Source organism: Symsagittifera roscoffensis, chromosome 7 (assembly GCF_963678635.1).
Source record: "Symsagittifera roscoffensis chromosome 7, txSymRosc1.1, whole genome shotgun sequence".
NCBI lineage: Eukaryota > Metazoa > Xenacoelomorpha > Acoela > Convolutidae > Symsagittifera > Symsagittifera roscoffensis.
Window position 1 is genome coordinate 49,181,825 of NC_087068.1, and position 15,968 is coordinate 49,197,792.

The following is a 15,968-nucleotide window of genomic DNA, read 5'->3' on the forward strand; positions in this document are numbered from 1 at the left end:
GTTACTAGGAGCGAAATTTATCATTTTGAATTTTATATGAATTTTTCATTTTATTTTGTTACGTTTAATTTTTTCGTGTATTACTGCTTCATAGACCTTAAAAGGCAGTCAGAACATTCAAGGCTTCGCCCTGATAAGAGCAGTCTTGTTGGTATTCGAACCCAAGTTTTCAATATATTACCGCACTAGATATCTTTAGAAGCATAACTGAAACGGCGGAGCTTAACCAATTCTCTTTCCTATCGTTGAAGGTGATCAGAACAATAAAAACATATAGACTTTTTGGAACTCGTTTGCTATTTGGTATCTGTTGATACAAAAGTAGATAAAAAAGTTGTTTGGAACAAATTGTTACAAGAAATTATTATATATATTTCACATTTTCTTTAAGAGACTGAACAAGCAAAAATGGCCAATTAGCTTCGTTGGCAGCAAACACTTAATTTTTTTTTCAGGGTGTCTATTTCACTGAGGCGAAGATCAACTCATTCTGTTCCATGGCCGTTGTCTACAGTGAGATCGACAGCACTGACAGCAGTCCTCTCGGAACAAACACCCCCGCCACTGCAGAGAACAACAACAACAGAAACAAATTAGTAAACCAATTTATATGACTACTGCGGAAATGGTTGATTTTTTGGTCACATATTTCATGCACGATTCTTTTTTTTCTAATTTTGTAAGCGGCTTTTATAATTTGTTCAGCTTTTCACGTAAATAAGGCAATTTTAGACCTTGCAGCTTGTCCTTCAATTGCGCAAAATAGGTATTCACTTTTCAGTTCATGGAGCGAGTGATGAATTTCCGAAAAACTGAGACAGACGTAGTCCTCACTGATTCTTTCTTGCTCGATCTGGCCTCCCAGTTCCAGGATGACTGGAAGAAGATCCTTATCTACCTCGAGATACCCATTCAGGTAGACCATTCAGATCACAAACAGTAGCGTCGGCAGAAATTCTTCAATGGGGGCGGTTTTTCGAGAAAAAAAAATTTGGAACTTTTGTCCACCTATTTTTTTAGGTCGGCTAATTTGGTTTTCCGAGCTCTCCAAAAATGCTATGAGGGTGCCATTTTTCAGCATTTTTCTGCGCCGCAGGCAAACTTTTGAAAATAAACAGGCTGAAAACGACGTTTTGGGCATCTTTTTAACAAAAATTGCTTTTTTTTTCCGCGCGCTCCCCCGCAAATCTAGTTGCTTTGACGCCGAAGGCGCCATTAGAAAATTAGAAAATTTGTGCGGTTGTTAGGCCAAATTGGATGTCGTAAAAACTTAGCACAGGATGTCGTAAAATTCCCTTTGAAAAATTTGGCAACCAGCAGAATTGCGAAGAAAGCAATCGCCCACTCCACCCCCTGCCCATGCCTCCCTTCGGTGCGCTACTCATCACAACAATAGAGCGCTTTTAAAGATACACGGATTCATGTATGATAGTTGGGCCCAAGAACAAATAGTTGAGGCAAAAAGTCAATATCATATAATTAAAAACGCAATAAGCCGTGTTCATTGGGGCTCATTTTTTTCGTCCACTCACTCATCTATGTGTTTTTGGGATTCATCTATCGTAATTGTACTCACTCATTTAAATTGCCTGGTTCGGGCTTTTCAAATTCTTCATTTGTTTGATGTTCTCTTATTGACCGAGGACTATGATTTTAATGAGTCATTATTTTCAAAAAATATTTAAAAAAAAAGATTTCGTCAATGACTTTTGGGTGATATATATACAAAAGGGGGCAAATTCATGTTAAATGCGTGAATCGTATTTTGTTATCCTTGATCAGTATTTGTAATTTATTTCAAAGCCAAATTTTTTGGCAAAAGAAAGTAAAAAATTTGATTTTTTTGAACAACATTTCGTCTGGCAGGATAATGTATATAAGAAAACTATCTAAGCAGCATGTACAAGTGATTCAAAATAGACCGATGACTATATTATGCTCAAGAGTTCTCGCGCTTAGCATGATTCAGATATTTCTCTAAGTGACGGCCTATTTTAAGATATCACCGATTTTGATCACGCTTAGTCATAACAGATTCCTATGTTAAAATAAAATCCTTCTGTTTCACAGCAAGCTTGGAAAATCAAAGTAATGAGTGGGCGCCGAATCATTTTGACTTTTTCCATGGGAGGAATCTAGGACTTTCCCGAGGGGGATTTAAAAAAATCGAAAATATTGTCGCCTTTTTTTATTTCGACCAAGTTGATCTTCGGAGCTCTCCCGATTCACTATTTTGACCGGTTCCCCCCTTTTTCACTCTAAAGAATTTTACACCATACAATTTCACTCCCTACTTTTTGTTGCCCTAGCAATTTAGTATCACCACATTTTAAAACCATTTCTAGAACTTAATCCAAAATGAAAAGAACACTTACTTCAAAGGGAATTTCAGTGAGCTTCAAAGAAATACAGGAGAAAAATTTCTGCCATTTAAAGCCAGACATTTTCGTGTTACTTAATTCGCGTAAATTTTGAACATACATGACCTTGCCAATAATTTCAATGAATCGTTCCAAAACGAAATGAATTAGCCTTGACAATAACTTCTATGAACCATTCCAAAATGAACCAAAAACAAGCAACAGCTCAATGAAATTTGAATTTTAATATCACGAAAAATAAACAAAAATAAGACAAAATACAGTATAAAGTGACTGTCAGAGATTCATATTTGTGAGAAATTTTACGTCAAATTGTTGTGAATTAGCACAAGCAGTTTTTTAGCGATTGTATTGGTTTAGCAAAAAACCTAATTAAAAAAACACTAACTTGTCGATAAGAGTCCATTTTAGCATGTATAACTAAAATAAAACAAATTTTTTCAATATGATGCGTGCGTTAATTGCAGGGTTAATTTTGGTGTGATAAGAGTTAAAATAAGGAGTATATACAGCATTTATTTTAGAAGTAAAATGACCAGGTTTTAAATGTAAGGTGTTAAGTTGGCTGGTATTAAATTGTAGGACACGATTTTGATCAAGCAACTATTTTGATTTAACGTGTCGCAAGCAAATTGCTGTAAAAACAGGCAAAGAAAGGTATTTTGGGATTTTTTACAGGTTTTAACCAAAAATGTCTACAGCATTTTTTGGCGCGGGCTCCCCCTCAAAACTTGTACATATTTGCTACGAAAGCGCCATTAGAAACTATTAAACCAAAAATTGGATATCATAAAAAGAGTACCAAAGGGGGAACTTTGGGTGGTCAAGGGTTCGAATCTCTGAGAAGAAAGAACGACTGAGTTAGGACTGGAGTGTAACTCATAGAGTAATTTCGGATAGGGTACACCGTCTGCTCGTCACGCTATCTTATTTTCGGCCGGATAGATTCGTGCAACTTCTTAGTCTAATACCGATCCTAATCTTACTCTTATACTATCTAGTCTCAGGTTGTTTAACTAGTCTCTGCTAGGCTCAATAGATCTAGGGTATACTGGTTTATTGCGGCTGCTGAAGTGCTCGGGAGAGTCCAACTAATTTCTAAGTTAAATTCAAATCTCTCTGGTGCTGAAATTACAAGTAACTTCAGCACTTACAAATAAGTGGGTTGTTAGTTAGATGGATCATGATTGGTTAATATTAAATACTTTACATTGGTAAAACATTTAATTTATCCAATCATAAAATATAGTTTAGATCAGGTTCCACCCATCCGGGTTTTACAGAGTTTTTTAGAACAGTTCTTTTGTAGTTCAAGGATGGATGATGGACGTTGGTATTTGGCGAACATCATTTTTCTTTTGTTTCCTTTTGGTTAAGGAAGTTCCAGGGATCTGGAATTGAGGACACAAGACGTTGTGTTCTTCTTGTGACAACGACTGAGTCTCTGCAACAGCATCAATTCTGGTTTCAGAATGGTTGGCTATGTCAGGTTTTTCTGTTCTTCGGAGAGAACTTCTTTTGTGTTTGATCTAGCTCGGGAATGGCGTGGAGATTGTGCGTGGAGGGGATGCCTGGTTACTCGGATCTGTACGTATACTTGAACATCGAGGTGGTCATTGGTCTAGTTCAATGAAGTCCTTTTCTGCGAGGTCAAGTCGTACTCTAAATCCTTTGAGTTGTGATTGTGAGCGGCATATCGATTATAGTTGGTCATTCTCTCTCGAGTGTAGTGAGGTCGTCTTGTCTTTTGATGTTCGTCCTTGGTGTTGTATTCTGATCTATATATTGCATCATGTGATTTTACATTTTATAAAACTTTTATTAATTTAATATTTTTTAATTATGATTTTAGTTAGTTGTTTTCACAAAAGCTTTTTGTTTTAGTTCGGTTATTTTGAAGAGTTACTCACCCTTGAGTAGCTCTTATTAAAAATAAAGGTGTGGTCACAAAGCGTGGATGTAGCACGGTGGGTTAGGCCGGCTATAGAGCATGCTCAGGACGTCCTTTCCTGGTGGGTTAGGCCAGGTGTGGGAGTATGATTTCATGCGGTTTTTATGAGGGGTCCTGTTATGTGACAACATTTTATGTTGGGTTTGTTGTGGTTTTACTTATGTTTTGTTGGTTATGTACTTTTTCCAAAAAGCAAATTGTTTGTGGTATGGGTTTGTCTTTTGACTTTTTTGTGTTTTATTATTTCTTTCTAAGACTTTGTAATAGTCTTCAAAAGAATAAATTATCCAGTTTTAAACTGGGTTAATCCGGTTTGGGTACCGTTGGTTTCCTTTTCTTAGTCATGCTGTTATTTTATGATTTGTGGTATTTAGTAAGCTGCGTTGGTTAGTTTTGTTTAGTATATGATTCCTTTCCAACCGGGTTAAAGGAAAGTTTGAAACTTGTTATTATTTGTTAGAGTTGTTGAGTGTGAAAACTTGAAACTGAAATTCATTATTTTAAACAATTCTTCGTGGGCGAGCTGTGCGAGTGTGGATAGAATTTCTGTGCGAATGAATGAAAATATCAAAAGGTTAGTACTGCAATTGCATTTTATTAATTTACTGCATAGAATTTGGAAATTTACTGCTAGTAATGGGGGAATTTTAAGATACAAATTTTCATCATATGTAGATTTACTGCTTTTAGGGGAAAATTTTATAAATTAATTTACTGCATTGGTATTATATTTATTTAATTGTTGGTGCAAAAGTTAAATAGGGTTTTAAATAGTTTTGAAGAAGTTTGCTATTTTTTATTTTTCTTTTGTGAATTTTTCAGATGATTGAAGATGAAGGCTAAAAATCTAAAGAAAACATGAATAAGGAATGGTGAGTTTTTCAATATTTTAATTAGTTAGTAATATTCATTTAGTTCATACTTACCTGTTAGTCGTCGGGGAAAAAACCGTGGGGGAAGATATCGTGAATTAGTTCTGAAGTTGTTAGTAGTTTAGCTAAGATGCGGATGATATTTTTAGTTTGAAGTAGTGGCCAAAGCAATTGAAGTGCCTTAATAGTGGTTAGTTCTTCAGTGCCTACTGCAAACTCATAAGGTGTGTTTTGGATTAAGTTATATAACTTGTGGTTAAATTTAGTGTTGTGGATGAATTCTAAAATGGGGATTTCTATAGGCTGTACAAACTCGTGCGGGATAAGGAAGGGTCGGGATTCTTCTGCGTTGAAGGTCTTGGTGATGGGGCAGAAAATATACATTTGGGTTATGGGGTCATAATTACGAAGAATACCATGAAGGTTAGTATTTTTAATACAATATGTGAAATTTAGGAAATACGGTGAAGTGTATTTTGAATTGATGAATTGAAAGCGATGGTGTGGTTGTCTAGAGGGTGTGTGGAGGTCAAAGTGATTTTGGATGAAACGATAGTAACTGTATGTATGTGTTTGTTTAGTTCGCAACATAATATCGTGTGAGCAGTGTAAATCTCTTTCGTGTGGTGCAAGGAAATGAAAGGTTAGTGAAAAGATTTGGAAGCGTTCTTTAAAACTTTCGTACGCTTGTGTGCTTGTTAGTGCTTCTGAAATAATGTGATCAAACTTTCGGTCGAAGATGTTTAGTGTAAATACATATGGTGTCTTGATGAAAAATTTCTCGGTGATTTGTGGGTTAGCGAAGCGATCGTCGTCTAAGAATTGATCTTGGTTAGCTCTGATGATGTTGTGATCATAGTATTCTAGTGTGTATTCGTTAGCTCTAGGTGCAGTGTGTATTTTTAGTGATTTTTTATATCCAACGTAAGTAAATTGTCTAGCGGTGAGTGGTGTAGTTAGTCGATATAGCATGTCTTTGTTTCGGTCTATATCAATGGATGTGTTAGTTAAAGGTAAGCAAAGAGGGTTAGTGAAATGATAGTATGAGGTCCAAGAGAGAGTGGGCATTAAAACGTATTCGTCTACAAAGTTGCGTGTTTCGTTAGCGTCATGAGGGGTGTTTAAGGTGTATTGTGGAAATGAGGGTAAAGTGATGGCTAAAAATTCTCTAGTGTTAGTATGTTGGGGGTGGTTGATGTATTCTCGGGCTGTTCCTGGTTTTGCTGGGAAAGGATGGTTGGGGAACTTTCTTTTAAAAGTGCGATAAGCTCTATTAGTGTTGAGTGAGGATTCAGTTGATGTGGATGATGGTGCTAATGATTCGGTATAATTTGAAGAGGGTGTAGGGGGATTGGATGAATTTGTAGTGGAGGAGATTTGGTTTATGGTCGGGGTGTTAAGGTGGTAGGGTTGTTGTTGGAGGGTAATAAAATTGTCTAGCTCTGGGGAGATTCGGGGGGTGTCTGGAGATGATTGGTCAGAATGGTATGAGGAGTAGGTTGGGGTAACTTGGGAAGCATAAGAGGGTGTAGGAGTGATTGGGTCAGGGTTATTTGATAATATGGGTTGAAAAGGAGGTTGAGAAAAATGAGAAGGGTTATGAAAATTATTGGATGGAGATGGTTCTGAGTCGGCAAATTCGTCGGGGGTTTCAATATTCGGGTTATTTAGCTGTGAAATGGAGTATAAAACTGAAATTTGTGAGTTAGTGTCGGAATTCATGCCTGATGTTACATTGCTAGATGGAAAATCGGGTGGCGGAAAAGCAAAAAGTGGTATTATTGGGATTGAAGAGGTAAGGTTGGTTGGATGGGAATTTGATCGATGGAGTGATCCAAGTTGGCGGCTCATCGTGGGCTAAAAAAATTATTATTTTGAGATTGAAAAGCGGTGGTATGGGGCTGTTCAATAATTTGTTCATAAGTATTATCATCTTGTGATGGATGTGTCATTATATGTTGGACGGGACTTTGTGATGTGGTGAGTCGAAAATTTGGATTATGTGTGATTGCTAAATTTCTAAAATTTCGCGGGGCTAGGGATAGTGGATGGTTATTTGGTAGGGGTGGTAATTGTGGTGCCGTTGGCTGTGTGTCGACATTGTTATGTTCTTCGTCGTATGTATTTTGTCGTGTTGTTATTTTTGTGTTATATTCTTTTATTTGTGCGTCTAAAAGAATTTTGTTTATAGATGTGGAAAAAATTCCAAAAAATCCTGCAAAGAGTATGCGTGCTACGCTTGCTTGTCTGTTTACTTGTGTGTGTATAGCACATGTATTGTAGATTCCTTTTAAGAGTGAGAAAAGAAATCCAATAAAGTTAAACATTGCGTATAAAATAGTCAATTTTTCTAAGATGTAGTAGGGCCATCCTAGAAAATCTAGGATCTCATTTTTGAGTGTAACAAAGCTAAAAATGTTAATTGGTGATATATCTTGGGGACGGTATTTTTCGCCGTTTAGATATATATAATCTTTTATGTCTTTAAAATATCCGCTATAGTCTTGCGTGTAGATATCGGCAAATCCTGCGGTTTCTGCAAGTTTGCGTAAGTTTTGGTCTATTGATTGTCTTTGTATAGTGTCCATTTGTGTTAATAATTCTTGGAATTGTTGTGTTCTAATGTGATGTTGAATATCTGATTTTGAATAGATTCCTATTGATTGTAAGTCTATATTTGGGTTTCGAGCAATAGCGCGAATGCTTTCTGGTGAAAATTTTTTGAGTGATTGCATTAATGTGGGATATGGAGTGAGAAGGTAATATTTATTTTCATCAGGGTTTAGTTGTACTACATTGTGGCTATTTTCTGATCCACATGGGACTGCGGTATCCCAGAAATATGTTCTTCGTGAAAGTGTATCCACGAAATGTACTTTATTCTTATAAAAGATAGGAATTCTTTTATAACATCGTTTATCTTCAAAAACGTATAGTGGTGATACTTTTTTAGTACAAGTATAAAACCATAAGATGTTTCCTTCGTAGTCTAAAAAATTTGATCTATTTCCTGATAATAAGTATCCTGCGTAGGGTATTTTTAATACTGCTAGTGCAAGTGATTGTAGTATTTGTGTTCGTTCTAATTCGCATAGTTGATGTAGTGTTTCTAATTCAGAGAGTGACATTTCTTGAAAAATGCGGCTAATTGTATAGTCTAGTTTCATATCCAAATGAATATCATAGTGGATATTACCAAAATATGTAGTATTCATTAGTGATAATTCTTGTAAGCGTGTGCTTCTGGTGTCATAAGGTTTTAGATGTCCACCAGGTTGTCCGTTGCTTTTTTCAAAATTAACTGGTATATAGGATGTTCCTTCGTTTAGAGGATGACCTGTGGCGTATGGGTCGATTTTTACTTTACCAGTGGTCATGTCGAATCCTTTTTCATATTCAACTAATATTTCAGAGTATTGTGTTCTGTGAAGTGGATTCCTGTATTTACATGCAAGTTCTGTTTCTTGATATATTTGAAAACGTGTCAATTTATTTTCTATATTGTCTATGTTTCGAAAATCGGAACTTAGTTTGCGTGATGGATGGACTTGTTCATATGGAATTGATTGTATGAAATATTTTTCGTGAAATTTTATCATACGAGCGTGTATTTTTGCTACTTGAAATGTTGTACATGTGTCTTCGGGGAACCAAACAATTGTTGCTTGTGTTCTCGTTGTAGGGTCGCAATATCCTTGATCATTTTTACAAGGTAGTCGGATTCCTTGATAGATCATTGTATTATCAGATAAATCTCGTGTGAGTTGTATTTTTTCGAGTTGTATTTTCCAATCGAAAAACATTATTTCTTGGTATCCTTTATTTTTTGTGTCTGCTTTGCAGTTTGATGGGTTATTTATACCAATGTGTGGTATCCAGTGTTTATCATGTAGGTCATAGGTTAATCGTCCGTGTGCGCCGTTATACGGGTATTTTTCGTCTAGTCTTATATGTCCTTGGTGTCTTTCAAGTTGTGATTGATGTACAGAGTCTGAAAAAACTTGAAAATTAACTAATTTTCTTTGGGAGTTTTTATTTTTTGTGATGTTTAGTCTAAGTAATTCATTTTTACAATCGTCGGGATTGAGATGTAAAAGACGTTCTATATTACTTTGGTAGAATGATTCATGGTCAAGTCGGTTTTTGTTTCCGTTCGAGACTTGTGAACAATGTACTTTCTTTTCGGAAAATGTTGCTGTGAATTTATAACCTGTAACTGTTGTTGCTCGGGCTTTTGAATAGAGTGTTGCTATTATATCTGTGGTTTCTATAGCTTGTGGTTCTGTTTCACATTGTGATACCTGATTGATTGCATATTTATGTAGTGTTTTTTGTTCATTTTCTTCGCAATCGTAATGTGTTACTAATAAATCTTGTGGTCCTGTACGAGGGGAAGGGTTTATATTTTGATTTGAGGTTATTAGAAAAAGGGTTTGGAGAAAAATTAATAATTTTAGAATATACATGTGTATGATAATCCTGAGTATGGATTATAAAATGTAATGTAACCAATTGTGTTTTTAGTGTATCTGTCGTATTTGTATATTACTTCAGTAGTTATAAACGGTGGTGGTAGTGATTGAGCTGTTATGTTAGGTGGATTTAATGGGTAGGGATGTTGGGTAATATTATTTAACTTAACTGTGATTTCAAATTTTAATTGTAAACTGTTTTGTTGGAGTATTTGAATATTGTGATCACGGATATCGTTGTGAATATCTTGGCGATATTGTAATCTATTAAGTGCCCAGTTATGAAGGCGGTTACTTTCTTGATGTTGTCCAAATAGTGGTGGAGGTGCTGTGAATGTATTCCAATCTAATCTTAAAGGAATATTTATTGATGATTGTTCTCGATATCTGGCGTCGAGATTATTTGGAAAATTTAAGTTAAAGGGTAGTGGTGAAAATTGACTTATTGATGGTGTTGATGGTAGTGATAATGTTTCTGGTAGTGATGAGGATGTTGTTGTATCCGTAGAAATATCTATGGGGTCATTGACTAAGTTTGGTTCACCTTGTGTGAATGAATTTGTAGTCCAATATGGCAGTCGTGATTTTAGGTTTGGGGGGTTAAAGGGATTTTCACGTATCTGTTCAGATGTTGGTGTTGAACCTAAGTAGTCTGAAGGTAGACTTGAAGTGCTTCGTTGTGAAAAAAGTGTAGGAGTTTCTGGTGTGATACCAGTGGTGTTTTCTGGAGTGGTTTGTGTTGGGGATTGAGGTATATCAAAATGAACTCGGGGAGTTTGAAAATTTCTATTTCGTCGAGGATGTATAATTTGTCTATTTATTTCTGCTGTGTTTTGGTTTTGACTAAGGTTTCGTATTCTACTTAGTTCTTGTGGTAGTGTTGGGTAAAGATTATATGTTGGTTCACTTAGGGATGCTTGTCGTTGAACTGGTTCTAGTGGTTCAGATAAACGAGCGTGCCTTTCTTCAAAGGTGTATGGATTGTCTTGAAAAGAAATTCGTGTAGATGTTTGAGGGTTTTGAGTAGTTGAAGGTGGTGTTGGATTATCTTGGGATGATGTCGGTGAAGACTGATTCTGTGACTGTTGGGTAGCAATTTTTGATGGATTTTTAAATTGTTACTTTAGTGAGAGGGTTTATGTTTATTATAATATTCTTCTAAAAAAAGAATTAGAAAAATTGTTGCTAGGGCAAATGTAATGATTGCTTTCTTTATACATTTACATATTGTCAAAATGAGGGATGATAGAAATGTTATGAAAATTACAAACAATAAAAAAATATCAGTTCTACTGAAAATTGTTCGTATCATTTAGACAAGTTGTTAAAATCGTACCTGTGGATATATTCAAGGGTTTTGGAAAGTTGGAGGAATAGTTCAATTATTGTGTAGAAAATTAAAAAAATGTTACAAAAAATTATTATGATTATTAGAAAAGATTCGATGATATCAAAAAGAAAGATTATAAAGACTTGAAGTATTGAAAAAAAATGTTTAAAATTGATAAATATTTGAGCGACTGTTTGAGAGAAAAGCATTTAAGAAATGATCTCTTTGTCGAATATTTTTTGCTGTTTGAGGCGATTTTCTAGTGTGGTCGAATTATTTATTAGTTTTTTGACAAGTGGGTTGAGTTTCGTAAAAAATTGTTGGGGGCAATTTTCATGGTGACTGGGAGGTCGTCTTTTTCTTTATTTTTGTTTGTCAAATGATCCGGGGTATGGTGAGATTTTTATACTTTAGGCTAATTAAAATCTTCATTTTGTGACTTTAGGCTAAGTTATCAAATTTGTTTTGGGGGTATTCGTGGTCTGAGTTGGGGAAATATTGTTGATCTTTGGGTTATTAGATAAGGGAGGGGTACGGTATTATGGTGATATTTATTTTAGCTGTCAAGTTGGAGTGGTTTGCTTATTTTTGACCTGGAGGTTGTAAAGTTATAGTTAGAGATGTGCCTGGAGTTCTAGATTATTCGTCTAATTGATCTTAGTTTGAGTTAGAGAAAGTGGCGGATTGGATGAATCCTATTGGTCTATTTTGAACTAGAATTATTGCGTACTTGTGAGCATGTTATTTTGAAAAATGGAAATGAAAAATGTTACGGAGGTTTCAAGATTGTGAAGTATAAAATTTTAAAATTACTTTTTAAATTCTACTTTCTTTAATATTTTAGATTGGGGGATGAACATTTTGTAGTTTTTACGTGGTTGATTTCGGAGTCTTGTTGTCTTTCTATGTTCTGATTTGTCTATTTCTTCTTGGGGTATTATTTGTTCTGTCATTTTTCTATTTTTTCTTTGTTTTGGAGATTCTTTATGGTTTTGTGTATTGTTTTTGGTAGCGATTGGTTTTGTGTTTTGATTTTCGGTGGGGTTATCATTTTGTTCTGTGTTTTTCAGATGTGGTTCGTTTTGAATAATTTTTAATCCTGTGAAAGAATATAATTGGGTTAATTCGCGGAGTGCGTATTCTTTTGGGTAATAAGGTAATAGGTTGTTTCGATGCTGAACGATTTCTTTTTTGTTTGAGTCGATAATTTTATATGTGACATCTGTGGGTTTTGCAATTATTTGATAGGGTCCTTTTCGGAGGGGTTGTAATTTTTTAGAAATTCCTTTTTGAGTATTAAAATTAGGTATTAAAACAAATGTTCCAATTTTTAAATCGGAAGCTGGTGTAAAACGTGAATTGATTTGTTCATTTATGTTTTGTCTTTGTAATAACTTTTTCGTTATTTTTTGGTAAATTTCATTGTGTTTCTTATCTCTATTTAAAATCCATTCGGTGTGTGTACCGGAGGCTAATTTAAGGATTTGTGGGTGATGAAAATGATCTTCATCGTGCGTATGTAATGGTAGGTTATAACAAATTGAGTCTTTATTTGGTTGACAATAACCTTGTGCGTTTTTATGGGAATTTGCTGTAAACATTATTGGTTTGCGTGGCTTTTGGTTGAAAACCATTTCGTATGGTGACATTCCTAAAGTTGTCGTGATTTGTGAATTATATGCTAATGGAAATAATTTTACATCTGCTGACCATTCGGTATATTTGGTATCATTTCCGTTGATGATACATCTAAGATATTCTTGTAGTGAACGGTTCATACCTTCGACTAAGCCGTTTGTCCAAGGTGCATGAGATGTACGTGGTTTGTGTTTAATGTTGTATAAATGACATAGTGTTATTATTTCATTATTTATGAATTCTGTACCATTGTCTGTGACTAAAATTTCTGGTAGTCCAAATTTTGCTATCCAGTGTTCATAAAGTGTTGTGTATGCGTAATAAGCGTTACAATGTGGTACTGGGTTAAGTGCTACATAATGTGTAAATGCGTCAACAATTACCATAATGTAGGAGTTTCCTTCTGATGAGGGTGAAATTGGTCCTTTAGTATCAAATGAGATACGATGATTAAAGTATAAACTTTGTCCTTTAAAATCTTGTTTTTGTGCTATTTGTTTTTGATTTGGGTAAGGTTTATTTAATTGACATACTATACAATCATTGCATAGTACTTTTATCCAAATTGGTGCATTTGGGAAGTAAAAATTTTGTATAAAATTTGAATATGTTTTCTCTGATCCAGAGTGTCCTTTAATATTTTGTGTATGTGAAATATTAAAAGCTATAAGAATCATACTTATAGGGAGACAGGGGACTGTAGATTCATTTAGGTTATACTCTAAAAGGTCTGTTTTTTCGTTAATTGTTGTATTGTTAAACTTGCGAAAGTATCGGAGGAGTGTTTTGTTTCCTAGAATGGTTGAATCTGCTTTGATAGGTTTAGTTTTATATTTGTGCCATGATTTTAGTTGTCGAATTACTGGGTCAAGGTTTTGATATTGTTTCAGTGTTGAAATTGTAATTGTTTCTGTTGGGGGGAGAAAAATGTTTTCGATTTCTAATTTAGATAATGGTATTGTATCAAGTGGGTCGTGAAGGTCAAAAACTTGATTTATTGTGTATTTTGAATCATTTGTTTGTGGTCCTGATAAATTTATTTTATCAGTTAAATCTTCTTTTTCAATTAGTGGAAAATGGTCTTTTTTAGGTAGGTGTTGTTTTGTTCGTTTTTGTTGGGTGTTATTTTTTATCCATTGAGAATATGGAATTGGTTTAAAAGTTGATGTTCCAAGTAGGTCAACTTCATAATGATTATTTTGACAATCTAAATAAAGTGGGAAATGTTGTAAATTATTTATTTGTGATTGTTCAATATCAGTTTTTACTGCATATTTGCATTCTAATCGAGGTGATGTTTCGTTTTCTGCAAGGTAGAATTTTATATTTTTGGGTATTTCAACTGTTGTTTTTCGTGTAAGTAATTCAGGTGGTGTATTTCGACTTAAGGTGTCTGGTAATGCAAGATTTTTTCCTGCAGTCCAAACTATATGTAAGTTTGGAAATTTCATTAGAATTAGTTGAAATCTGTAAACTCGGTGGTTTGGGTTAGATTTCTGTGTAAAAAGAAAGATGATTGGTTTGTGGTCTGTGAACAAAACTGTGGGATGTTTTGATCCAAGTATCAGAAATTCATATTCTGTAAGTGTATATATTATGGCTGTACATTCTCTCATTAGAGTTGAGAGTCGTAGCTCTGCTTGAGTGAATAATCGAGAATTTGCTGATATGAGGTTCATTTTATTTGTACCATTATGTGATTGTAATAATGCTGCGCCGATGCCAAAGTTCGAAGCATCGCACATTGCATAAAATGGTTGATCAGGGTCTGGAATTGTGTTTGAAATTTGTTCAGTTAAAAGTTTCTTTATTTCTTCGAATCGTGTTTGATGTTCTGTATTCCATTCAAAGTTGTTTTGTTGTCTAAGGATGTTATAAAATGGTCGTAGGTATAATTGCATTTTATAAACATATTTACTTAAAAAGTTTAACATTCCAAGGAACTCTTGGATTTTCTTTTTATTTGTTGGTGGTTGAAGTTTTTGAATAGCGTCAATGCGTGATTTCAGTGGAGTGATTGTTTTTCTTTCTATATTATGTCCTAAGAATTTAACTCTAGTCAAAAAGAAGTGTGATTTATCGGGGGCGGCCTTCAGATTTTCGTTCTGAAGTATTTGGTGATATGTTTCTAAAACTTTGAACATTTCGTCTTTTGTTTGTGATTGCATAAAAACATCGTCTAGATAGGTGATTGCGTTTTTCTTGAGTATTAGTGGTCTAAAAATTTTGCTCATAAAAGCTGAAAATGCTGCTGGTCCTATGGATATTCCATAGAATAAGCGGTTGAATTCATATTGTTGGTTTCCGATAACAAATTGTGTTAAACGTCGTGATTGTTCATCTAGTGGCATTTGATTGTATGCACTATTCATGTCGGCGGTTGTGAAGTATTTGCCGTTTATTTTTGTTAAAATAACTTGTATTGGTTCAATGGGCCAATTACATTTTGATTCATCTATGAGTGAATTGAGGTATCTAGCATCGAGAACGATTTTTAACGATTCTCCTTTAGCTAGAATAATAACGGGGTTGATGAATGTGTTGCCTTTTGGTTGTTCTTCTTTATTAACCGGTGATATAATGTTGTATTGCTCTAAAATATCGAGTAATCTGTTTACTTTATCATGTAAGTGAATTGGTACTTTACTTGCTCTTTGTTTTTTGAAAACTGCGTCTGGTTTTAATGGGAGATGTAGTGATGAACTGATTTTGCCAACATCGAATTTTGATGTTGCATAGACTGATGAATATTGAATTAGCTGTTTGGCTAACTTTTCAAATTCGTCTTGTGTTATTTGTGAATGTTGGAAATTAAACATTGTTAAAAATTTCTGTTGGTCCTCTGTGTAGTTACTGATGTTGAATGTAGGTTTGAAATATGGAGTTTTTGTGAAATAATCCGTATTTCTGTTTTCGTTACTTATTATATTATTTATAGATAATTCTTCATTAAGAATTGTAGATTGGCAAATATCTAGTAATTGGAGTATATTATTTACGCGATAGGCTTTTTCGTGTATTGGTGATATTGTTGCGTTGGTTTCACAATATCCTAAAAGTCCTAATGGTAATGTTACTTGGTAAGGTGTGTTGTTATAGACATGTAAGGAGATGATATCTGAATTCGAATTTTTCAAATATTTTATTGAAGAGATTGTGATTTTGAAAAATTTATGAATCGGTTTGAATTCAAAATCTGACATATAAAATTTTTGTTTGTTTTGTGCTTTATCATATTGGTGAACTTGTTTGATTGAAAAATTATAGATGTTTCCTGATAGTGGTTTCAGGTGTTTTCTTTGTTGGTTAAATATCGGATAAAAT

General features: G+C 34.4%; 2 protein-coding genes across 7 annotated transcripts in view; both read left to right on the forward strand.

Moving 5' to 3' along the window:
- The window catches only part of LOC134851632 (uncharacterized), a 350,773-nt gene that overhangs the window by 175,013 nt on the left and 159,792 nt on the right, over positions 1-15,968 (forward strand). The gene's annotated exons all lie outside the window — the stretch shown is intronic.
- LOC134851238 (uncharacterized) overlaps positions 1-15,968 on the forward strand; it is a 28,317-nt gene that overhangs the window by 5,735 nt on the left and 6,614 nt on the right. The window contains exons 6-7 of the mRNA XM_063867235.1: positions 456-596; positions 782-916. Coding sequence (XP_063723305.1) covers positions 456-596; positions 782-916 — 276 coding nt within the window. The remainder of the gene's footprint in view (positions 1-455; positions 597-781; positions 917-15,968) is intronic.